This window comes from Fusarium oxysporum, chromosome 3 (assembly GCF_000149955.1).
Source record: "Fusarium oxysporum f. sp. lycopersici 4287 chromosome 3, whole genome shotgun sequence".
NCBI lineage: Eukaryota > Fungi > Ascomycota > Sordariomycetes > Hypocreales > Nectriaceae > Fusarium > Fusarium oxysporum.
Window position 1 is genome coordinate 286,930 of NC_030988.1, and position 23,017 is coordinate 309,946.

General features: G+C 46.9%; 8 protein-coding genes across 16 annotated transcripts; 4 read left to right on the top strand and 4 right to left on the bottom strand.

Annotated features, from left to right (window-relative positions):
* Window positions 1-68: 68 nt before the first annotated feature.
* FOXG_20865 (uncharacterized protein) lies at window positions 69-316 on the bottom strand (the record flags this gene model as incomplete). The annotated part of the gene is made up of 2 exons (XM_018401182.1): window positions 69-121; window positions 268-316. The coding sequence occupies 2 exons, from the start codon at window positions 314-316 to the stop codon at window positions 69-71; spliced, it is 102 nt and encodes a 33-aa protein (XP_018251683.1).
* Window positions 317-1,588: 1,272 nt separating this feature from the next.
* Window positions 1,589-3,987, bottom strand: FOXG_12416 (uncharacterized protein; the record flags this gene model as incomplete). Of its 2 annotated transcripts, XM_018392189.1 has the most annotated exons (3): window positions 1,589-1,860; window positions 2,130-3,603; window positions 3,668-3,987. In XM_018392189.1, 2 exons carry the CDS (start codon window positions 3,798-3,800, stop codon window positions 2,987-2,989), a joined length of 750 nt encoding a protein of 249 aa, XP_018251684.1. In that variant the 3' UTR covers window positions 1,589-1,860; window positions 2,130-2,986. The 2 variants fall into 2 exon arrangements, with proteins under 2 accessions (XP_018251684.1, XP_018251685.1); XM_018392190.1 differs by having other exon boundaries at window positions 1,721-1,860; window positions 2,130-3,678.
* A 286-nt stretch (window positions 3,988-4,273) lies between these two features.
* Window positions 4,274-8,974, top strand: FOXG_12417 (uncharacterized protein). 3 transcript variants are annotated; one of them, XM_018392193.1, is made up of 4 exons: window positions 4,274-5,157; window positions 5,214-7,865; window positions 7,933-8,402; window positions 8,453-8,894. In XM_018392193.1, exons 1-2 carry the CDS (start codon window positions 4,958-4,960, stop codon window positions 6,259-6,261), a joined length of 1,248 nt encoding a protein of 415 aa, XP_018251688.1. In that variant the 5' UTR covers window positions 4,274-4,957; the 3' UTR covers window positions 6,262-7,865; window positions 7,933-8,402; window positions 8,453-8,894. The 3 variants fall into 3 exon arrangements, with proteins under 3 accessions (XP_018251688.1, XP_018251686.1, XP_018251687.1); XM_018392191.1 differs by having other exon boundaries at window positions 7,933-8,974; XM_018392192.1 differs by having other exon boundaries at window positions 5,214-7,892; window positions 7,949-8,894.
* Window positions 4,601-9,632, bottom strand: FOXG_12418 (uncharacterized protein). Of its 6 annotated transcripts, XM_018392197.1 has the most exons (7): window positions 9,417-9,632; window positions 8,874-9,350; window positions 8,559-8,814; window positions 7,640-8,437; window positions 7,003-7,593; window positions 6,808-6,943; window positions 4,601-6,692 (listed from the first exon to the last, which is right to left on the bottom strand). In XM_018392197.1, exons 1-5 carry the CDS (start codon window positions 9,579-9,581, stop codon window positions 7,478-7,480), a joined length of 1,812 nt encoding a protein of 603 aa, XP_018251692.1. In that variant the 5' UTR covers window positions 9,582-9,632; the 3' UTR covers window positions 4,601-6,692; window positions 6,808-6,943; window positions 7,003-7,477. The 6 variants fall into 6 exon arrangements, with proteins under 6 accessions (XP_018251692.1, XP_018251690.1, XP_018251691.1 ...); XM_018392195.1 differs by having other exon boundaries at window positions 4,601-6,943; XM_018392196.1 differs by having other exon boundaries at window positions 4,601-6,739; window positions 6,808-7,593.
* Window positions 9,633-10,152: 520 nt separating this feature from the next.
* Window positions 10,153-11,286, top strand: FOXG_12419 (uncharacterized protein). The gene is made up of 2 exons (XM_018392200.1): window positions 10,153-10,453; window positions 10,525-11,286. The coding sequence occupies exons 1-2, from the start codon at window positions 10,306-10,308 to the stop codon at window positions 11,070-11,072; spliced, it is 696 nt and encodes a 231-aa protein (XP_018251695.1). The 5' UTR covers window positions 10,153-10,305; the 3' UTR covers window positions 11,073-11,286.
* A 415-nt stretch (window positions 11,287-11,701) lies between these two features.
* FOXG_12420 (uncharacterized protein) lies at window positions 11,702-14,871 on the top strand. The gene is made up of 2 exons (XM_018392201.1): window positions 11,702-13,926; window positions 13,989-14,871. The coding sequence occupies exon 1, from the start codon at window positions 12,032-12,034 to the stop codon at window positions 13,370-13,372; it is 1,341 nt and encodes a 446-aa protein (XP_018251696.1). The 5' UTR covers window positions 11,702-12,031; the 3' UTR covers window positions 13,373-13,926; window positions 13,989-14,871.
* Window positions 14,872-15,194: 323 nt separating this feature from the next.
* FOXG_20866 (uncharacterized protein) lies at window positions 15,195-17,062 on the top strand. Its single transcript, XM_018401183.1, has 3 exons — window positions 15,195-15,717; window positions 15,818-16,354; window positions 16,430-17,062. Exons 1-3 carry the CDS (start codon window positions 15,643-15,645, stop codon window positions 16,514-16,516), a joined length of 699 nt encoding a protein of 232 aa, XP_018251697.1. The 5' UTR covers window positions 15,195-15,642; the 3' UTR covers window positions 16,517-17,062.
* A 3,108-nt stretch (window positions 17,063-20,170) lies between these two features.
* Window positions 20,171-22,115, bottom strand: FOXG_20867 (uncharacterized protein; the record flags this gene model as incomplete). The annotated part of the gene is made up of 2 exons (XM_018401184.1): window positions 20,171-20,946; window positions 21,006-22,115. The coding sequence occupies 2 exons, from the start codon at window positions 22,113-22,115 to the stop codon at window positions 20,743-20,745; spliced, it is 1,314 nt and encodes a 437-aa protein (XP_018251698.1). The 3' UTR covers window positions 20,171-20,742.
* Window positions 22,116-23,017: the final 902 nt, after the last annotated feature.

The window sequence follows — 23,017 nt, forward strand, 5'->3', positions numbered from 1 at the left end:
GATCGACCCCTGCCGACTGGCCCTGAGTCAGTCGCACTCCAAGCTCAAAATCGCGCATGCGCGAACGCCTATAGGGCGCGCTGCTCCGGAAGTCTTCCGCGCCGGATCTCACGGGTGTAGTCTGTTGATGCCGCGGTGTTAAATCCGGCGATTCCCGAAACAACGTTGGCATCATCGAGTTTCAAGGCTTGCAAAGGACTACGTCGGTCGGGGAGATTGATTTCATACTAATCTAAACGGACACGGAGTTATAGAGTGCTGCCGTACGAGCACCACCAGGGCAGTCTTTCTCTTCCAAAGACGTTTGGCCCTTCATTCAACCCCAATGATGAGCTTCGCGGACCCCTGGTGAGGTAATATCGGTAGAGGGAACATTGTGAAATGCGAAACCTAATTATGGTCCCGCTCGCGTTGGCGCAATTGAAACCCAGCCACGCTCCAGCCGGGGATTCCATGCACCATAACCATGCTAACCCTGTTTACATGGGGATGTCTCGGAATGATGAATGAACTGTAGTAGATAACGTCAAACTTGGCCAAGGAGCGGATTTTCACACGTCGCTTCAACATCGGAGATCACCTAGGTGGCTGCCTAAGGCGATTCAGGAAGGCCGGTGCAGATTGCATGCAGGATTTTAACGTGATGACTGTGGGGCCCCCTCGCTTTTTGACCCATAGCTCATTTTGTTCCTGGATGCTCTCCTGTCGCCGGCCCCGGCAGGGTTTAATGTTGACTTTCTTATTGGACTTCTCCCCTTAGCCGTATACTCTGCTGCATATAGGAGAGACGACAACAGTTACTCTTTTTGCAGGTTCCAGTCCTCGTCTTTCTTGTCGCTGGCGTTGAATTCTCTTCGAATAGATCCCTCTTTCTTCCATATTTCGCAATCATACCATAGGTAGTAAGCCTTTAAATTGATTTACAGCTCCCACCGGAGCTAATAATGCCGACTGTACTTTACTCTATAATTAGAGTAACCTTTAGTAAACTTAGGGTGATTTGCTAGTTATTAACCTGGCATAAACAAGCAGCCCCGTGGGGTTTAGCCCTATCAAGATTAGCCCCTAGCCTTGATTAGATCATTACGATGCTAATCTAGCTATACGGTTCCTGGTCACGCCTCATTTATTTATGACATGGGTATGGAGAAGACGTTTCAAGTCAACAGCAAGCACTTGCACGATTGTCGGGTCTCGTGACCCCGGCGCCTTGGCGAGCAGTCAGTAGCCCACTGTAGCTGTAACGGGTCTGCGAGTGTCGAGGGCCGGGAGTGAAATAGAACGTCTAAACCCTCCTTGTTAGGCTGCTAAGACTGATTAGGAATAGACAAAGTGGTCCGATTTGTCAGCCGACGAGAGTAGTGGGGCCAGTTTGTGACAGCGCTTTGTAGCTGCAGTAGCTTGGTTGATCAGCTCACTTACGGACAGCATGTTCCTCGACAACCCCTGCTCTCTCTCTCTCTCTCTCGATCCTTCTGCCAACCTCAAAGATGTACAGAATAATGCATATATCAAGAAAGCAACGTCCTTCTCCATTTAGTTCAGTTTGAGCTTCAGAAATGCCAAGGCCATAAAGAGAGCCGATAGATACCGGTAAGAGTAAAGGGTTCCTTTGACTGCCGACATCGAAAAAGTTTCATGCATGGACCAAGAGCTCAAGACAAGCGACGCATTGGAAGATCCACATTGGCCCCACTGGCGGCACGGACGAAAGGAAGAGGGCCCGAGCTGCCCAGGCTAATGAGTTTCTTTTTTTTTCTAATCCTAACAAAACGCTCTATCAGAACCAACAGCAGGTGTGTAACTAATGAGCCAATAGATGCTCGACCGAGGTTGCGTTAGGGAAGCCGATCCGGGTGCCTGGTGTAAATGAGTTAGTTACCAAGTAAACCAGAAACCGCCCGTTGTTGCCGATTGCGGCAGGTGGTTTTTCATGATTTGTAGCCAACCCTGTCAGCGAACAGGTGGCCCTGCATCCGCAGATCCCAATGATAAGCGGGAGAGCAAGGTATCAAACGGTTGATAGACTAATGAAGGTGATCTCTCTTACTGTCATATTCATCCCAGCAGCTTATTGGCGACTGCGTGAGTCAAATTTGGGACCGTTAAAAGATGAAGAAATCGCTTACCGGGTATTATTTTGCTTTTCCTGTATGAAACGGATGCCGATGCAAAGACTAATCTGAACACGCTCATAGTCTACCTGATAACGTGCATCATAGTCTGCTAACGGTAGAATATATATGACAGTTGATGGTTACCATGCTTCACGTCCATAGAACCTAGTACGTTGGGTGAATGAATTCAAAGCGACAGGTGTCAAATCCTCCGTGATTTGCATGGAAAGCCCACTACAGGGTAACACATTGTTTTCAGGCGAGCTGACGACTACCGAAAACCTGAAGGAAATCGGTAGGACGAGCTGTGAATCCAAGCAATTCAGTTGCTCAGAATTTAGTCGTAGATGCGTGAGAATGCCCGTTCTTATTTCCAAATACTCCTATAGACAATTACGTAGGCTTTGGAAATGAAAAAAGGGTTCGTGGTGTGCACCGATGTTAGGAAATAATTACACCTGGAACGGGAGATCTTAGCTCTATTTTCCTGACTTCTGAGGAGCAACGAGGCTGTCCGACTGCAAAGGAAAAGGGTTCCAGCGGCCAACTGAGATTATGTCTTTTTAAGTTTTAACCGATCCGCTACATATTTGGCTATCAAGATTGGTCGTTCTATAGTCGGGAGTAGAATCGCCGCTTAACACTGGATCTAAATTAGACGGCTCCATAAGATGAGATATATATGCAAGATTTAACCCCAATAATAGAAATGTAAGCAAAGTCATGTAGAAAGAAAAGAATATCATAATGCCTCATCGCAAAATAACTAAAAACTCCCCAACTCTATCGCTGCGGCGTTTCACATTAAGAAATTATGATTGCCGGCTTATTTAGTTTTTGATACGTCAGCCGTTGAAGATGGCTTTGGTTTAATTGTAAAACCAATACATGGCCGTGTAGGAAGTGCTGTCGGCTCCTTTCGCCTTGCATCCGTGAGAAGCACCGCCGGCTGTCAGAACACGGTAGGCATAAGAAATTCCATGGCTACCGCCAGCATCACCAAGGAAAAGCCAGTTCACAGCACCGGTGCCTTCAGGCCCAGCGGGGGAAGAAGCAGGAGCTTTGATATCGCCGATCTTCTTTGCCACCAACAGTTGACGAGCCTTGTCGAGGTCAAAAGTCGGAACACCGGCAGCGTTAAAGTAGTGATGGCCAAGGTAAGGGATCTTCTTTGAAAGGCTTCTGATCTTGAGATCCTGTTTCTTAGGGAATGGTTTGACGAGAGAAGCTCCGGTGCCCTTTTCATTGAGATTCAGGGGGACTTTGAGGGTGTCTAGAATGTCCCCTGGGAGAGAGGCCCATTCATCCTGGGTTAGGGATGAGTGACCTTGTCCGGGGTAGAGATGAGTGACATCATAAAGGACAGCTAGAGCACCGACGGGTGTGGGACTGGCAGCGGTATCGGCGCAAGTGTAGTTTTGAATACCAAAGCCAAGCGCGATATGCTTGAGAGACACGCCCTCAGAGGGTTCAGGAAGCTCAGAATCTGAAGGGCATGTCAGTGGATCTGAAATCATTGCGTAAGCCCAAGGGGCGGAGTTAATACTCACCACCACCATTGCTTGGAAGGACGGGGGTTGGCTTTGTGGGCATGCCACTTTGACTTGGGTATAAGTTATGAACTGGCGGCGAAGCCAAAGCCAAAGCAGCTGAAGTAAGGGCGAAGAAAAACCTAGCCAGCATGGTGAAAATCGGGGTGTGAATGTGTCAGATGGTGAGAGACAATATTACGAAGGATGTGGTTAAACAAAAGAACTAAGGTAAAAAGGGTTAGAAGATACTGTGGTCTTATATAATATTAGCAGCAATAAGAGTACTACTACATAGATGGGGCATCTTTCCGCAAGTGCTTATGTGACGGGTAGTGAACAGACTAGTGTGGAATGAGAAATGGTTGGAGTAGGCAGCCAATGAAACTAGCTTAATCAGTATAGTCGTTGTGAAATACGAGAGCCTATACACGAGCTAACAATATGACGCGGGTAGCATGTGGCACAGGTGATACGAAACATGACTAATAGCAAGTTAGCACTTGCAGGCTAGGCAACTCTCGACATGTTGGACCTGGATGGCACCGAATTAGCATGGTTAATCCCCCCTCATTTTTATATCTCGTAACTTCTACTAGGTATAGATAGAGGCAGAATGAGGGCCATCATGACCATGTGCGGTAGGGCGCCCCGCGTGGTTAATGCTCTGACGTCCGTGTTTAGGCAGGGCAAACGGTGACTGGCGCGCCCATGTTTGAACACTTACATAAGAGTCAAGATGAAGATCTTTCATAGTTTGGGCTGGGTCCTGGGAGGCTTTGCTGAAAACAAGCCCCAAGCCAACTCCTTGAGTGGTGCATGATCCCCAAAGGAGGTCCCAAACTGAAACATAATTCTCCTATTCTAAGGATTCGCCCCGTGGCCAGCCTGTAGCAGAGAGAGGAAAAAGATCGCTTCCGCTCACATCGATATAGAGAACGAAATGAACGATTAAAGGAGACATACAAATAAGCAGTGGGTGAGATTGCATAACAATATCTCTTCTTACTCAATACCGCAGAGTCGCTGTCGCATGTCGGAACTGTTGTGACAGCTCCCCCTAGTCGCTTGGCTTGCTTGTTCGGTCTTCTCACGCTCTGCAATGCACATCTGTCCCTCTACACGCCCACACACGCCCTCGCAGGATCCAACACAAACGTATGTAGTAGGCGTAAGCTCTCCTACGCTCAGGTGCACGCAGAAAACGGACCCCAGCAACTTGTTGAGTGTGTGCGAAAAGCCCCAGGCCTCAAATAAACTCCCTTCCCTCGATTCCATACTCCATCTTCTTCTTCCTTCCCTGGATAGAATATGCATTCCTATCACAAGATGGGCGGCTCAAGTTTAGGAACCTTATCTAGTGGTTTGCTAGGTCGTCGCTTTCCTGTCCGACTCGTCTTGTCCTACCTCTTCGACTGGATCATTTGCTTTGCCTTTGTCGGCATTGGAGGTTGGCTCGATCGTATTGCACCTACTAAGCGACCCTTTTCACTTATTGATGCCAGTATCTCGTACGTCAGATATTCATAGCTCCCAGTTAATGCCTGCAAGCTAACATCATTCGTAGATATCCCTTCGCCGAACATGAACTCGTCCCTGCGTACCTCCTCTTCGTCCTCGCCGTTGGCGTCCCCTTTGTCATTGTTGTCGTCGTCTCCTTGATCCTTGTTCCTGGCATGACCGTACCCAAGGGAACACCAAAGACTCTAATCTGGCAGCGCAAGCTCTGGGAGCTCCATGTCGGTCTCCTCGGCCTTGTTCTATCCCTGGCGCTGTCATGGTTCTTTACCAGTTCTATGAAGAACCTGTTTGGCAAGCCCCGACCCGATCTCCTATCCCGGTGCGATCCCGACTGGGGCAATATCGACAGGTATCTCGTCGGTGGTTTTAAATGGCAGAGCATGACAGGGCAGCTGGTCTCGGCCGACATCTGCCGGCAGACAGACAAGTACAAGATCGACGACGGCTTCCGCTCATATCCTAGTGGCCACTCATCCGCCGCCGCTGGAGGTCTCATCTATGCCTCGCTCTTTATGGCGAGCAAGTTTGCCATTACTCTTCCTTTCATCCTGCCGCCCGCTGCTTCTGCCGCAGGAGCGGCCAGCCATGCGGCATTCCCCTCCCAAATCCACACTGATCCCGTTGTCGATCACTATGAGCTCTCGCGCACCCGTGGTCTTGATGGCTCCTTTTCTTCCACTCCTACAAAAGAACACGTAGGACAAGACAACACCAAGGTCCAGTCTCTGCGTCGCCAAGCTGCGGCGCCCCCAATCTACCTCCTTGCTCTTGGCCTTCTGCCCTTTGGTGTCTCAATCTTCATCGCCGGTTCTCGTTGGCACGACCGCCGTCATCACGGCTTTGATATTCTCTTCGGCTACTTGATGGGTTTCACTGCCTCGATCTTTGCTTTCCGATACTATCACTTGCCCATTCGCGCTGGTGCGGGTTGGGCTTGGGGCCCTCGTAGCGACGAGCGCGCCTTCTGGGCTGGTATTGGACGACAAGGCTATGCCGGCACAGATGAAGAGCTTGGCGTATATTCTCGTCGGCGTGACGTGGGCCACTCTGCAGACACCTCGCACCTGCCTGTTGGCAGCGTAAGAAGCCGGTAATGGTCGGGCAAAGGAGTTTTCAAATGTAATAGCTTCTATAGGGCTTATTCCTAGTTTGACTTACACTCCTCGACAACGCCTGGGGCAATTTCTTCGATCTTGCCGGCGTTCTCCCAAGTAACTTCCTTTTCCTCGGGAAATCCTACCCATGCAAACCTACGTTCCGTCTTACTCTTTTTGGTACGGTGTTGAGAGATTTCAAAAACATGGTATAGGTGGAGACCTGTTGCGGAGTCACAACGTCCACGATCCGCCCAAACTTAGAAAGTAGATTAGGCGCATGATTATGAAGACGGCGTTTCTCTACCCAGCTAATGTTGCCGTCTTTCCAAGAAACCTTGATTGAAACGGTATATTCCTTCTCATGGACAACTTAATCTATGAATCGATCAATGTTTTCGGTTATAATGAGGCCCGAAATCTCGGATTCTCTGATAATATTAGCACATAATGGCACTGAAAGACTTGAGAAGATTTTCTAATTGAAAGGAGGATTCTTAGTATAAATCTTCTTAAGAATGCTATTAACTAGGCATTTGGTCTTACATTCATTATGAAATTGAACCCCAAGGCTTGTTTATGTGCCCTTACTTTGGTCGGGAGGAGCCTCATGGTTTCTCCTGCCTTGGTGATAAGGATCATCATGCATGGCAATAAATGATAGGTATGGTCGTTGGGGCCACTGTTTCGGTATATATTTGGCGTTAGCGTTTGGAGATTGATTGAGGCTAGCAAGACTACCTAGGTACTGGATGAGGGTATGTTTCATCGACTCATTGAATTGTTGGGTGGTCAGGGATCCGTCAAAGCTAAAGCTGTGAGCCACCACTCAGACCCACCGAACTAGGACGAGCTCACATAAGAATGTGAACTCGGCGGTGAACTCGGCGCTCCATGATAGGCCCGCTTTTACAACCAAACTCATTCAGTCAAGAGGAGCTCTTCCGTTCTGACTTTGGAGATGCTCCACTCCCCTTGATCCCAATAATCAATGATCCAGCACTCTTCTACCCATTTTGAAGGGACTCTTTGTCCTGACCAATAAAGAAGCGCATGATGTTTATCATGCCGATTGGGTTGTGCCCATCGGCCGGGGCCGGCCGTGTACTCTGTGCAAACAAATGGCTAGCGGGCATTTTACAAGCCCAGGAATAGAATCTCAGCGCCACAATCGGTTCCTTTTTTTCCTCTTTTTTTCTTCTTTTTTATTTTTCTTTTACAACAAGTGAAGTTCCAAAGATTGCCAATAACTCAATAGAGAATGATAAATAAAAAACGCCATACTCAGAGGGCCAAAAATTGCCATTGGCAGAATCGAAACCAGGAGATGCCCTAATCAATTAGCCTTGAACCAGCACCGATGAATTAAGAGTCTCACCAAACAATACCGGCCTTCGTGTAATAGTATGCCAAAGCTCCTCCGACACTAAGACTTCCATAGCACCTTCCCAGGCCCACGGACCTATGAGCCTGAATTTTGTGTTAAAATGGGCTCCGAAAGCCCATATGATCAATAGGCGATACAAGGACGTGATATGAATCGTTTGCGTGATTCTCCAGATATCTACGATCCCGGGCGCCGAGTTCATATCCATAGCTAGCTGGTACGCATAACTCTCGTGATCGACACCGTATGTGACCCTGTCGTCATATTTACTGTGAAGCTTATAGTGTATTTCATCCTCAGCTTTCGGTTTGGATAGTTTGTGCGGTGCCATAAGGTTCAACACCCACAGCTGGGCTTGCATCTCTGCAAGCGGTGGTATGGCACCCAAAGATGGCCTGACAAACCCAATGAATCCCATGGCGGGCTCATCTCGCCTCCAGATACCACGAACATACGACGATAAGTGATGGGTACTGGTCTTGTGGGTATTGTCGAGAAAGGGAAAGGTCTGCTGGTAGCCAGTACATAAAACGATCACGTCAGGCTGAATGGTTCGAAATTTGAGTCGATCATACTCCGGCCGACCATTGTCAACAAATTCAACCACGCCACTCTCGTTGATCCTCTTTGGTAAAGGTGCAAGATCTACCTGCCTTCCATGAGTGTCGGGAATCGGCGTTTGCACAAAAGCAGATCTCAAGGCATATAACCACAGAGATGGGCCTGGTTGTCGAGGGCGATAAGGCAAACTAAGGTATGGGCAGACTTTCATTGATTTGTTGAAAAAGACTACAACAGTGTGAGAAACGAGAAGCCAAGAGCTCAAAAAAGGAAAAACAAAACAAAAAAAAAAAGGAAGGGGGGTTAAAGAAAAAGGCAGTATGGCAGGACGGTTTGGTGATTTACATACTCTTTGATGGATGGTGACGCGCCTGGCTAATTTCACCTACCCACTGGTCCATTCCTGACGTGGTACCAGAGCAAACCCACAGAAGTGCCTTAATATAGTAGTTGTAGTACTCCCAGAGAATCATACTGTTGCGTAGGGCTTGGTGAACATAGGTCGTGTCAAAGAGGTTGGCACGGCTAACGTCAATGGGAATGCCGGGTTCGTTGGGGTTGGGCTTCCGGCCCAAGATAGGAAGCAATATCGGCCCTGGGTTTCGCTGTATATCCATTAGTATGGTTATTTTATCCTCACTTATACGTAGACAGAATGAGCAACCTTGGGTGCGAAATGGAAGCCATCCTTATGGCACATCAAGACTTGCTTTGTAGGCGAGTTCACAGCGAGATAGGCTACATCAGCGCCAGTCTCACCAGACCCGATGATCATGACTGTCTTGTTTATCCCGAACTGGCTTCTGGTCTTGAAGTCAGACGAATGCATAACCTCAGGCACATAGTTTAGTCCTGGGATGATCGGCAAGTTTGGCTCTCTGTGCAGGCCTGCGCATACTGCAACTGCGTCGCATCTCCACCTAAAGAGTTCGCTGCTCTTCTTGTCGTACTCAATCACATAGCCTTGAGAAGAGTGGGCTCGTACGCTGCGAACCTTGGCTCCAAGCTCAATGCTAGGCCATAATCGAAAGTATGAGCAGTAGTCACGAAGGTATTGGACGTAGTCGCTCGCACTAAGAAAGTCCCGATCAACGCGACAGCGGAAATCAGAAAACGTGGTGAGCTGTTTCGAGGATACAAGCTGAGATGGTCATCATTTGTCAATTAGCTCATACGTTCCAGCCATAGAGATACACCCTGTACTGACCTCTGCATCCTCGTATGTTCGATGAGCGAAAGCACCGCCGACGCTATCTTCCAGTTCAAAGAGCCGAGCTTCAATGGGCTCACAGTCCAGATTCAGGTGTGCTCGAACCAGGTACTTGAGCGTAACAAGGCCTGACGGACCGCCGCCGATTACTGCGACTTTCATTTTCGAATCATGTACTTGACAGGAGAAGCAATGAAGCAGCGATTTCTTTCGGATCCTTGCTTCTTATATAGTATAGTCAACCCTTGGGTTTTATTTTATTATTTATTTATTTACTTATTTTCCCGATTTTCACGATTTTCACACAAATCAAACTATCCCAATGTTCGTCGCACAGTCGTAGAGTAGAGCAGCTTTACGAGGAGTTCTGATCTAGTCAGTTCACTGCGGTGGAGGTCGGTCCGTTTAGAGGAATCAAAGATGTGCTGCGAGACAAATGAACCTCCTCGGTCATAATCAAGAATAGCCAATGGGCTAATCAAAACCCTTAATCTTTGCCCTTATCAATTGTTTCTCTGGCCCACTCATGGCTACAAAAAAACCAGTTAGATAGCCAGCGTGTTTCGCTGGTAGCGTCCCCGCATAGCTTATTGTTACACGCCTATATGTGAACTCGAGCAACAGGGCCCACTTGCCCAATTAAGGCCTGTCCGTGCATCCTTGCAGAGACTCGCATTACAGCCGAAGAGAGCAGTGCTGCACACACAAAATGGGCGGCATCGAATGGGCGGAGATGAGCCAAGCTCATGTGGTATCCACGTATAAGTAGTAATTCCTCGACAGGCGAACTATTTTCCGTCTGAATTACAATGAACAATTCCATGTCATCACAAAGCTGCGGCCATTTTCCTCGCCCCATGTATTTTGTTGATCAACTGTCATCAATATGAGCATTCGTCCACTCGTCGATAGAAGAGTCGGTTCTAAAAGCCTTTCAGGAGAACATTCAGACTCGCTACGCACTGATAAGCTTTCGACACCACCCTGGACTCCTCCAACTTCGATCTCGGGAAGCCCCGTAGTGGACATTGAAGGTAAGCTCCTGTCTTTGCCTGACGAGCTCCATCTTTCCAACCCAGCAATCAGAGACTAACAACGCTTCAAGGGGTAGCAACATTTCCAGGACTGCAGAATCTCGACTCAGCTCAAGGAAACTTCTCCATAAAACTTCCTAGTCTGGCGGAATTCGACCAAGATGTACAGGCCCTCATTCGAGCGCATGGGCCTATGGAGACTTCAACTCCTCCATCTGTAACCCATGGCCGTTCTACAGAAGGCTCAGCCAGCCCCAGACGATGCCCTTTCTCTACCGGTTGCTCTCTGTACCGAGGGAAAAGACTGTGTGGTAGGCCAGACGCGCGCTTCGGTAATGATGACAGCACTCCATCCCGCCAAGGCCTGCTAGATAGCAGTTACTATCCGAGCCCGCCTCCTGGGAGGAAAATCCGTCATATCAATCAGAAATACACATCAAAGGAGCGCGATTTTATCATTGCCTTGCGTGAGAGGAATATGAACTGGGGTTGCATCCAGCAGAAATTTGCTGCTCGATTTGGCAACGCTCCTGAGCGTACGATTCAAGGTCTGCAGGCTTTTTACTATCGTACGAATCGGCCCATCTTTGGAGGACCAGGATCGCGGGCTATGCTATGATAACGAGAGCGACGTAGAGCCTCTGAATATCAGTGTAAGAAGCTGTGGCTGTGACTTTCGTTGTTAAATTATGTATTTGGAAGACCCAAATAATAAAGCAAACCTTCTTTAGATGATTTCTCTATGTGTAGGATAATCAGACGGTGGCTTCATATTTTCTTCTTTTTTGCATGTCTCTCAAAAGAAGTGCTTAATGATCGCTGATTTTGGCCACATACTTGATGAGCAGGGCTCCAATGGCCTTGTGACGTGTGCTTTTGATGAGAAAAGGTTGCATCGTTATCGCCCTGGCCTTACAGACTCCCCGCATTAGGCTCTCGACAGGCTTATAGATCTGTCGCAGTCGTGCGATTGTTACGAGGAACAACTGTCTTTGATGACACTCTAAGCTCGAGGCTTCGGGAACCACCACGCATCCAGTCAATTTGAGGTCCCGTCACCTGTTCAAAGTCGGCGCTTGCTATTTTAGGAGGTGAAACGAAGAATGGAAAGCAGAAGTGTGAAAAGCAAATGTGAAATTGGCCTACAGAGTAGCGCCGCGAAACAAGACTCGCTGCCACACTTAGGCTTTGTCTGCCGGGTAGTTAAGACTCTTGACGGTACGTATGTCTGCAAATCAAAATGCTGGCCGGAAGCCCTGAGCATGGCTGGATGCCCTGCTCACGATATAGAGTTATGTTTCTTACAGGGTTCCCACCTAAACCTACCCAAAACTGTCCTGTGCTTACGCCCTCTTCTTTGGTTAACAAATGGTTCTAATTAACAACCCTCGATCCCGCCAGGAAGGACATTAACCTTCTACGAGGATCTCGCATGGGGTCTCAACTCTTGGTTGGTCAAGTTGACCGGTTGGCAACCGACACAGCCGATATGTACCGGCCAAAGTCTTGTCATGACATATGACAGACAACGCTGGCCATTTAGTTCAAAAGCTCGAGGATTGCATATAAACCAACCCAATGTGCATCGCGGGGGCCTACCTGACCTTCTCATCCATCTCCACCGGAAATCCTTCCATTTCACACACACTGCATAGCACCATGCCTCTGTCCACGGGCTTCCGAAAACATCTGAGGTGGAGAAGCAGGGAATCTACTCCGACTTTGTCTCAACATTCGCTGCCAGACAGGAGGACATCGGTAGCGAAAAAGTCCCAAAGGAAGAAGAAGAACCTTATCGGGCATCCCATCTCTAAGATGGAAATCGGTGCCCCGCGATGGACTTTGCCGGACAGCATGACAGATGTTCTGACAGACCAGCATTTCAGAGGAATTGAAACAGATGAGATGTTGAAACACGACCCCATCGTAATGCTGCCCAAGACACAAGAAGCTGAGCAACATCTAAAGGAAGGAGCCATGAGAAAGCCGTGCCTCATCGGTTCGGTCTGCCATGTGGCGTCAACAGAGTCCGATGAATCTATCCCGAGGGGCGAAGATAAAGACAACATTTCACCAGAAAGCCTGCCACGACTTATCCCAAAAGACTCTGTTCGCTTGAGCGCAGAAAACGTTCAGAGACTGCCACCACCACCAGATATCACGGTGACGGCAGCAGATAGGACAGAATTAAAGCCGCTGAGTGATGTTCCTGCCTTCGGAACCACCAACACGAAGAGCAGAAAAGATGATAAATGCATGTACCTCATGAGCACGCCGTATACGCTCACGCAACCCTCTTTCCGTCATGGCCCCATTGTTCTTTCCAAAGCTGACGTGGGTAGAGGGATCGAGACCTTGGACGACACATTAGACTGGGAAGCATTCCAGATAGCAATTCAAGGGGGGGTGGGAGATTTCTTCCAAGACATATCAAAAGAACAAGATGAAGAGGAGATGGAGGAGATTATATCATGGTTCGATACGTTTGGCTTTGAGACACACGGGGTGCTGGTAACCGAGGACGTGCCCGAGCTAGAGTTTGGGCCTGGGCCGTCGATGCGACCGTCGTCAGACAGCACTCTCTCGTCAACGCCTTCCACCATCGACATTGATAATAACCTGCCCATCCCAGTGGGTGCCGAGTTCCCTTCCGGGTTCTGGAACGCTCTAGAACCCGGCCAGGCATTTGAAAAAGTTAAGTTCTTCAAAAACACAGGACTGAAGCGATGGCTCTGCGAAGGGGGACCCAAACGCCCTTCATTCCACAGCTCTGATGAGAGTCTACCACCGAGCCCGATGATGCCGCTCATGGTTGACGACGAAAGCCCTCTTTCGGACAGAGTACCGATGGGTTATAACCTAGGCCATGACCTTGGTGACTTTTTGAAGTGGCAGGAGGAAAACATTGTGTATGTCTGAGTTTAGTATGCTGCCGCAACGGTCATTGCGTTCCTTCTTTTCTTCGGAAGCAGCACCTGGATGTTGATGCATAAGAGCTCATCTGGCACCTGGCTATGTGATAGCGGAGCTTCTAAGGTACCTAAAGCACGTATAATAGGGTGATTGAGACTTGTAAGTAGGCTCGCGCTACGGGGTTTTCTTTAACACTAAGAAGATTAAACCTGGGTCTGGAACAAACCAGCTCCGTCGCTGTTTGCGGTATTCCCCCGCTCACATCACTGTCTTGAACCTTAAGAAACGAATAGGAGAAGGAAAAAAGATTTGCGTGTTCTATTCATGATCCTTCCCACAATCAATCGGGATGAGCGCGTTAAAGCAGACGTGAGACGCAATCAAACACGGTGTCCGGAAACACGAGGTCCACCTAACGATGTTCGTGATTGTGATAAAGGAACCAAGGTATATAAGGACCGGCCAATTCTATGACTAGGATTCCGTCGTACGCTATGAGCTCCTGAACAAACACTACCGCCTACGTGTTCGATTTAGCTGAGAGACGTTCCAGGGTACCGGTGTGGCGCCTTGTCTTTTTAGACTTAGACCTTGTGCGACTGACATGCTGCATATACGCCAGATGATACTACCGTCTACAGGACCTGTGCACGCATAGGACTTGATCATGGCGGCCGCTCAGCGTAGCCAAGTAGATCTGGAGGGCGTGCATTAGCCGCTGCAAGCGAGGGAGAGAAATGGAGATGGTGTGGAAGTGGAGGATAAGAGGACTGGTATTTCAAAGAGGGGATATCAGCTGCTCGTAAGCATATTGCATGGAGGGAATAATATGCAAGGGAATGAGTCAGTTCGGAGGTATCTGTGTATGTGTGGACTACTGCCCCCAATTGACCATTTCACAAACTAATCCTTGGGATCCACTGCCCCTGCCACCTGAAGCTTCCGACCTTCCCTTGGGCCAGAAGAATACAGTACCTTCCGGACTCATTGCTTGCAATATCCTATCTACAGTCATGTCTATCAAAGCCCCTGAAAGATTTCTCTCTGCTAGCTAGATTCTTTGCCTATGAGATATTGAAACCGTACACGAAAGTACTGTAGTACGATGTGGTTTTTTCGTCATGTTGTCTGAGAGCGGTGCCCGTTCAATCAGCCATCTGCACTGGAAGCAGGCCAATATAGTACAGAAGCTCGCAACATTGCTCCAGGTAACCAGCTGTCTATTTCGTCTTGCCTACATGCTTAGATAAAAGCGATCGTTTAAATGATACAGAACATTTGCGCAGGGACCTTCTCTAACCGCTTGCATTTGTGGAGGAGCCAAGTAAAGGAATGGGTGCGGAGGGGCGGGAGCAGGGAAGGTGTCTATTGCAGATGGTCGAATAAAAGAGGAGGCATAGGACGAGGGGAAAAGTTAGCGCTGGACACACCTTCATTTCATGTTTGCACATCCCTGGATAGCCGAAATATGGATCATATAGCGACTATGAAATGAATTTCACGCCCACTCTCTAACTCTAATCCATCTGCACCCCTCTTGTTCGAAACGTGCGAGGCCCTCCGGCGCCTCACCTGCAGCAATTAGGTTTATGAACTCGAAGAACCGATTATTCATGGGACGGAATGTGGTTCCTAAACGCACTGTAGACAAGTATCCTGATAGCCCCGACCGAAATTGAAGGCCACTCGTATTTCACCAAAAAGATGGGAATACACGCGCTAGACAGGGATGGTGGGACTACTCCTGTGCGCTCCGTGCAGGGTCCGAGGAACAACGATGTTTACCGTAGGCTTAGCCCTCCACGTTAGTACAAGGCTAGTATTGCCCCTCAGAGTCAGCGCGTTCTCGATGCTGCAAAAGGCTATCATGCAAATGTTTGTAGATGGCTGATAGCTACAAGAGTATTTAGTTTATATCTTCCTCTCGCTCACCTGCGGTCTCTGCCCTCGCCCTTTGTTTACAAGTCCATCGCCTGATATTCAGCTTCGAACAGCTTCAAGTCGTCTTTCATTATTTCTCATATGTACATTACTACCAGCCTCCGCTCAAGGAAGCCCTATCCCCGCCTTCGAAATCAATTCTTGCCCATGCAAGTACAAGAAAAGTACAGAACAAAAGATACAGCTACGGAAATACAATAGCTAGAGTTTCCTCGTTTACCGACTGTACCAGTACCACTCTCGACACAACACTCATCTATACACAGATGTCACAATGTCCATGACACAACCCGGCTATGCTTACCCGACCTCTTTAAGCGCTTCTCTTAACCCTGATGAAGATTGGACCAAGATATCCGACCTTGCCAAGCGTCGAAGGATACAGAACCGCCTTGCTCAGCGTAATTATCGTAGGTTGGATCCTGTCGACCCTGGACCCTCATTTTCACTAGACCATACTCTAGAGAAGAGCACCCAATCTTATTGAGTAAGGCTAATGGCTGGCTACAGGAAAGAAGGTCAAACGCTGTCTTGACGACCTCGAGCGCCTTACTGGTTCCTCTGAGGAATGTAGCGGCGGACAAGCAGCCCCAAAAGACTATTAAGTGGAAACAACATTCCTTCGCATCCCACAGTAGAAACTCGCAATCTACAGTTGTCGGAATGCCTGTTGTCTCTCAATGTCTGCTCACTTCTCCCGTGCAGCATACTGGCGGGCCTTTAGCCACCGACACCCGCGACGACAAAGCCCGATCCAGCAGCCTTCCCCACTCAAGTTCCCTTGCCCAGTCTGCTCCCACTGAGACTCTACATCCTTTATGTGACTCTGCTCAGCGCTCCTCAGCCATTGAAGACACCGATGACTCTGCCGACAACATGATACCCTCTACGGCGCCCACGACGCTGTCTCCCGCGACACACATTAGCGATACTATTAATTCATGGGGGTATCGTAGCGTCGATGGACTCAACCCTTACATAGCCTACTGTAACATGACTCCTATGGAGTTAAATTCTATTAGCTTATACGGACATCTCAATTGTCATGTAAGTGATGCCAGTTACGCCAGACAAGCTTCCCAAGTGTTTGCACGAGCTTCGAGATGCTAATGGGCTTCACAGAATCCTTCCACGTTCTACTCTTCCGATCAAATCATCAATATCTCGCAGGCTGGCCTTGAATTTCTGTTTCCTAGAGACAGTGCTTAGTCGTCTGGCCTCACTTTGCATATACATAGTCGGAACGCGGTAACGTCAAGGCGTGTAGACGATATGTGATTGGGAATGAAAAAGAGACCAACAGAATGCGACGTTTTATGGAATTCATTTACATACGTGTGGTGGAATATATATTCTTGGCATGGGTGGGCGGATACTGAAGGTCGAAACCAGGCAAGGAGGCAAACAGAGATGGTTGGGGGTGGGGGCATACTGATTGTGATGCGGTGAGATGGCCTCAGAGTATCAGCCCATGACTTTAATAGCACCTGACATTGCTGAGCCAGCCATACAACAAATGGTGAGTTAAGGGCGAAGAAAAAAATAAAAAATAAAAGGAAAAAGGAAAAAAGAGAAATACAGATGTCAAGGGATCAATCAGCCGTAAGCAATAATAACAATTGCTGTCACTATTACCCATAGCATGAAATCCTGTCCTTGACGCAAATTCAAGTCGCAATCATCCTTGGACCCATCACTCAACATATCCCACAAATTTGGGGGTCGATGATACGGGAACAGCTCATATGCCACAACTCTGATGGGAAGGATGGCCACAGAATGAAGCCTTACAAGATAACAGTATGGCAAAGGTCCTTCCAAAAGAAGCGGTGCCTACAAAGTATACGTTTCGGGAAGCCACGCATTATGGAGGGGCCAGTGAAAAGACCTGTTTAAGAAATAGTTGTAAATTCATAAAGCCAGGTTCCTAGATTTGTCGATGTGACATGAAAGGATTGGATCTCCTTGCAACTGTGCATTTGGATGTTGTTGCTTTGCGTCTCCAGCGCCTACATACTCGATTACACGTCAAGTCTCATATCGTACTTATCAATTTGACTTGCTGTTCTGCCAAGTGCTGACTGTGTCGGATGTCATCCCTTTATGAGCTATATGAAAAAGACGGGATAATGACTTTATGTACTATGGATGACTGACCTATTTGGATGGAAAGACGTATCACACTCAACCCCTCACTTGTACCCAGCTTCATATGATGACTGGACAATATGGCTTGTGCTACGATATACAGTTCTCAACCTCTTATCTGAGCAGTCCTTGATAACATTGCTAACAAGTCTTCTCACGTTCAAGTATATGTTCGTAGACGAAGGCTGAACAAGAGCCTGCGATGAACTGGTATCATCGACGGTTATTCTGGTTGCGTATGATACAGTAACGAAGCGCAGAAATGACTAGCATATGATTCTCCACGGGGAACTCGACTGTACGATGAAGGCTCCTTTCATAGCATCTCATAATACTCTCTAGGCTGCAATTAGAACGAGGAGTTGATTTCTTGGCTGATTAGAGGAACGAGATAGTTATAGTGTAACCCGAATAAGCAGGATCACCAAGATATTCTAGACATATGATTTCCAACGTTTTAGACATCTGCTCATGCAAAAACTTGTCCCCTTTTACCTAGCTAAGAAACAGTTCCATTTGGAATTGAAGGTAGCCACAGCATCACGAGGCTCAAAGTTGCCTGCTGAAGACTTCAGCGCACTGACCGCCTCATTGTTCGTGGGTCCGGGGTTCAATCCTTTGCCATTCGCTGAAAGAATATTTCGCTCAATCGAAACAGCAGTAAGTCAATTAGTTGAGGCCTCTACCCGTTGCATATAAACGAACGTGGAAGCCGATGGGATGCCCATAGCAGTCCTTTCTCGCCCAACAGCCGCCAATCACCCCCCTGCGTAGAAACGTATGATGACGGGATGCACAGGTGCTGGGGACCTCTGTGGCGTCGGTTGCTGGGTTTCTCAACATTTCCAGTGGGAGGTGGATCCCTAATGGTACTTTCGCTGTGAAGTCTTAAAGTGGTTTAGCTCTTTCACATTCAAACGTCAGGGATGCCACGACGAATGGCTTCCACCTGCACGACCTGATTGTCTATTCTATATAGGACTCAGCGGTGGACTCGACTTTAGTGCGAGATGCAGGAGTCAGCCTAGGATAATATAATACGCGAGGGAACACTGTCACTATCGACATACCAAGCACGAACAGCAGCTCTGAAGGTAACCTTCAACTTGCCGCTACTAAAATGCTCGAAACTGATAAATATTATTTTACTGGACCACTTTCCCAAATGTGATCCAAATGAAACGAACTCTAGTGATATATTACAAAACATACTCTGAAAGGGAAGGACTCTTTAGACAAGCATTACTGGAGGTGCGTGGAGTCGCAGAGAATTGAGCGTCAACCATGTCATTTGCTGAGGACTGACCTGGCTACCTTCTCATACTATGCTAGTGCAATAACTTGAGTTGAATGGACTTAAACTTGCAGTTGCTTAAATCTCATCTCTTAAAGTACTAGTTAGGGTTGACGAACACTAATTCTATCGTATTAGATATAGCTTATTTTATATGTATACCTTACACATGGGTCTGTATAATTAACACTATAGCCACGACCTAATAATAATTAGCTTTAGTAACGGGCGGAGGGCGTCATTCATACAAGAAGATAACATATCACTTAAGTATTTCTTACATAACCCCTGGTCTTGACTAGGGTCCTCGTCCATTATATAGCATGTGTTAAATAGTACCGAGAAGCTATGCATTTCCTTATAGCTGATATAGTCTCTCTCAAGTAGTTTCGACGGTTTTGGGTCGTTAGTTACCATCCAGTGGCAAAAGAGATCTGAAAAATTATAAAAGTCACGTTCCAGCACCCTCTGCTTTTCGTCGCTGCATTCATACACAGCAATCCCATCAGGTATTCGACTATCGTCACGGGATTGCTGGATGTGATTACCCCTCCTAGCCATTGCAATAGTAGGAAACAAAAGCAATTTTATAGATTGACTAAACTTCATTGCAATGAAGGTACCTGAGGCTATAATCAAATTCAAAATTTTGTTTTTTTTGAGTAGATTAGATATGAGTTATATAGCGTAACTAATAATGAAATCTTACAGAATAGCGTATTGATAATATACTACCTAATTACTTATTTTTAATTGCCTAATTGCCTACTTTAGAAAAAAAGCCCCGCCCTAATCAGACCTGAATGACCTGAGGGAATCAAGTCTTCATTAGCACCTCACCGGATTACTTGTAATCGTTGCACCTGACCACTACGCCACAAGCCATAAGACTAGTTAATAACCGTAATTGTATCAATCAAAGTGGTGCAAACAGCTGATTATAGCGGCTTACATGGCTAATTCACAAAGTTATCTCTTGGACTCAATCTGCCAACGGCAATTATTGGTCCTCTAAGTATGATGTTTCTGATTCATCATTCTTATTGAGCTATTGGCAATCCTTGATACTTTGTCATTTTTAGAAATGAACCTGATTGAGCGAGTGAGTTCTTCAGCTGCAAGTTCCTTCGGTCTGTGGTTTCTATTCTCAGAGACCCTGAGGGAGAATGAGCCAAGTAAATGTAGAAAGTCGGTTTTGTAGCATTTATAGAACTCGTCGATGCTCAGTTAGATGGCTCGGGTCCTAGTGCGTCATATGAAGAGCCGTTCTGTGCAATCGAAAGAACGAAATGACGGCAAACAGGAGATCTCCGCATCAGGATACTGCCTGTTACTACAGCTCCTTTCGAGTCTGGTTTGGTATATAACGCTAGTAGATTTCTACTTGAGAGGTAAGGAAAAGACAAAAAAAAGAAAAAGAATACGTGATGTAACTATTGCTAAGCATTGAATTTCTTGATTGTCATTTCCATTTCACTTCACAAACTTATTCTTCTATGACATATATAAAACCCAAACCTGCATGTTCATGCTTTTGTTTTCCCTATTTCCCTTCACCCACGAACTTCTTGAGCACTACTGAGTTGATGGCTGGAAGGGCCGTCAGAATTTGAGATGGGTGACGTCGAGTGTTGCACCACCAAGCCCTCGAGGTTCTTATAACAACTCCCTGGGATTGTCGTTTTGAGTGCTACAAACCTTCACTGGAGTTAAAAGAGGTACAGGATAGCACCTGAAAGAATAAAATATCGGTCCAGTGAATGTGGTTGATGCCAATAACAACGTTCAAAAGACAAATGTAACTAGAGCAGCTTATAACTAGTGAGGGTAGCGTGTAACAGCATGCGTAGGGATAATAGGTCCATCCCGTAACAATCAATAACTCAAGCAGTTATGTTGCATTAAGATAAGAAAAGAGGGGGCAAAGAAGAAATAGCGAGCGCAATCCTGCCCTATGCACCGAATAAAGTCTTCACTAAATCAGCTAGTGTTATCATTGCGACCTTGATTTTTCTTTCTTCTTTTTTGCCTTCAATATTCCACTGAAATCGTCCCCTCGTGGTGTTTCACACTTGAGATTACGACAATTCGTGGCCACGAGACCATGATGACATCTCTGATCGCATTTCGTTTCGTTATGTGCACAAATGCAATTTTCGCATGTTCGTGTCGTGCACTTGCAGCCACTTTCCAGCCACTGGACTTTGTTAGCACTACCAAACATTGGAACTGGTGATTACGATACCGCTAGCTTACCTTATAGATCTTTTCACATTCCTTTTGAGTTTCCGATGGCGGCCACTTAAAGGTCTTCTGGCAGAGTTCCGGCAGATCCGATTCCTTTTTCCACAGATCCAAAATCCCTTTCATCCTTTCGTGTATCTGTCGGCAGAAAGTCTCATTGGTTATATCTGGATCTTTAATTTCTGCCTCAGTATACTGGAGTATATCGAGAAGTTGGGAACTATGCAGAAGCATTCTACCCCTCATGAGACATTTCGTTATTGTGATCGGTGCATGCAATGTTCCCAGTGGCTGCCAAAGCACATATCCTGGTGGCACGTAGACAGGGAGGCCACCCTGTAGTGGTTCGCCTAACCTCCATTTCTTAATACCATCAAGTCCTAGGCCTGGCCACATGAGCCACAACTTGTGTCCTTCCTCGTTGAAAACTACTGTATTCATCCCGTGATGATCGATATGCGGGAGATGGACCGCTCCTTCACTGGCGAGTAATTGGAAAGAAGTCCATCTGTCAAGGTCGGCAGCGTTTTGCTGAGACGTTCTTTTCCTTTTCCCAGCGTGAGAGCATTCAAGTATCTTGAAATCTTTCCTATGCCTTAGAAAGGATGGGAGTGGATTGTCCTTCAAGATATGCAGGTCGAGAAAGTTAAGAGGGTCTATTCTGTTTTCGTCCTCGAACATCTTGATAGCATCACTTGCTTTCTCTGTGCGAGGGATATGGACATCGGCACTTGCGTCTAGGCCAAAGTCGTGGAATTCAATGTTGGCTTCAGGGTCGATAGCATTTAAGAATCCATTTATGCTTCCAGTTGTGCGAGTAAGTGGCCCAACAAGAATGGGAAACCTCGGAACTTGTCTGTCGAAAATTCGGCCTGCATCATGTTCCGAGCACACTACGAAGTCTTTTTCTAGACCATTCCAGGTGTCCGTATTGAGTACTTGTTCTGCAGTGAGAGGCTTTTGAACCATAGAACTATCAAGTAGATCAAGTATTATAGCGGTATCTTCCCGTGTTCGTGTATTGGCACTTGAAACTTCTTGCTTCTTATTAAGCACCTCAATGGCCTTTTCGTAGTATTCTTTGGCTTTTCTTTCATACTCTGTGATTAGTTGCTCAGTCATTCTGTTTGTCGGTATGTTGGCATTGCGAAAGCCTGAATGATCTCTTCTGTGCGATGAGTACCAAGGGAAACTTTTTATAGCGATGAGGCCGGGGAGAAGCCGAACAATTCTGCTGCTACTGCTACGTTCTCACTATGATATCTCCAAGGTATCTAATTTCAAGCAAAAGTGTTGCATGATATCGCCGTCACGATGGTCAGTAACCAATATGGTTAAAACATGGACGCAAAATCTGTAAGACCCATCTTCTTTGAATCACCAAAATGACTAATTAGTGGATGCCTTGGCGTCTATGTGACCTGTACTGTGAGCAAACCATGACTGACTATGCTTTTTATAGAACGATGAGTTGCGAGTCCAGGACTCTATATCCTAGGGTAGGCAAATCATACATCCGCAGGCTTGTAGATACGGCCATGAAACTGACGCTAGTCATTTGACTACATGCATGTTACTAATTTTAGTACCAAGTTGGCTCCTTTGCAAGCATCTTTTGATCTCAAGGGCCTCAATGCTCTTGGATTGACTTTCAGGGCTATCAAACGGCAGAAAGGGCAAACAATTCATTGTATTTTAGTCATATAGGAAGTAGGTGAAAAGTTAGACTCCAGGAATACAAATGTATAGACTATCATTTGAGTAGGAATTTTGTTCCATGAACAGCAAGAACACCTCCGTCATTCAACCACCTTTTCAACCTCATGTTTCCTCACGATACTTTCAGCAAAGACTAATATCATCTGTTTATCTCACTGTATTTCTCGCAGGATATTTCGCTCGATTTATTGTAGGAGTACTCAAAGCAGCCATTATGAAATCACAAAATCCTTGGAAGCTACCACTGAGGCATTTTCCCGGACAATCAACAGAACGCCGCGAAACTCAACAAACGAGAACAGGCC

What these genes read in the sequence shown, in the direction of transcription:
- FOXG_12420 (XM_018392201.1), top strand. Translation starts at nt 12,032, where the DNA reads ATGTGCATCGCGGGGGCCTACCTGACCTTCTCATCCATCTCCACCGGA.
- FOXG_12418 (XM_018392197.1), bottom strand. Translation starts at nt 9,581, where the DNA reads ATGAAAGTCGCAGTAATCGGCGGCGGTCCGTCAGGCCTTGTTACGCTC. An exon ending in GAACATACGAGGATGCAGAG is followed by an intron (nt 9,351 to 9,416) that starts GTCAGTACAGGG and finishes TGACCATCTCAG; the next exon opens with CTTGTATCCTCGAAACAGCT. An exon ending in GCGTCACCATCCATCAAAGA is followed by an intron (nt 8,438 to 8,558) that starts GTATGTAAATCA and finishes ACACTGTTGTAG; the next exon opens with TCTTTTTCAACAAATCAATG.
- FOXG_20866 (XM_018401183.1), top strand. Translation starts at nt 15,643, where the DNA reads ATGAAGATTGGACCAAGATATCCGACCTTGCCAAGCGTCGAAGGATAC. An exon ending in CCTTGCTCAGCGTAATTATC is followed by an intron (nt 15,718 to 15,817) that starts GTAGGTTGGATC and finishes GGCTGGCTACAG; the next exon opens with GAAAGAAGGTCAAACGCTGT. An exon ending in ACGGACATCTCAATTGTCAT is followed by an intron (nt 16,355 to 16,429) that starts GTAAGTGATGCC and finishes TGGGCTTCACAG; the next exon opens with AATCCTTCCACGTTCTACTC.
- FOXG_12417 (XM_018392191.1), top strand. Translation starts at nt 4,958, where the DNA reads ATGCATTCCTATCACAAGATGGGCGGCTCAAGTTTAGGAACCTTATCT. An exon ending in CTTATTGATGCCAGTATCTC is followed by an intron (nt 5,158 to 5,213) that starts GTACGTCAGATA and finishes CATCATTCGTAG; the next exon opens with ATATCCCTTCGCCGAACATG.
- FOXG_12419 (XM_018392200.1), top strand. Translation starts at nt 10,306, where the DNA reads ATGAGCATTCGTCCACTCGTCGATAGAAGAGTCGGTTCTAAAAGCCTT. An exon ending in CCCCGTAGTGGACATTGAAG is followed by an intron (nt 10,454 to 10,524) that starts GTAAGCTCCTGT and finishes CAACGCTTCAAG; the next exon opens with GGGTAGCAACATTTCCAGGA.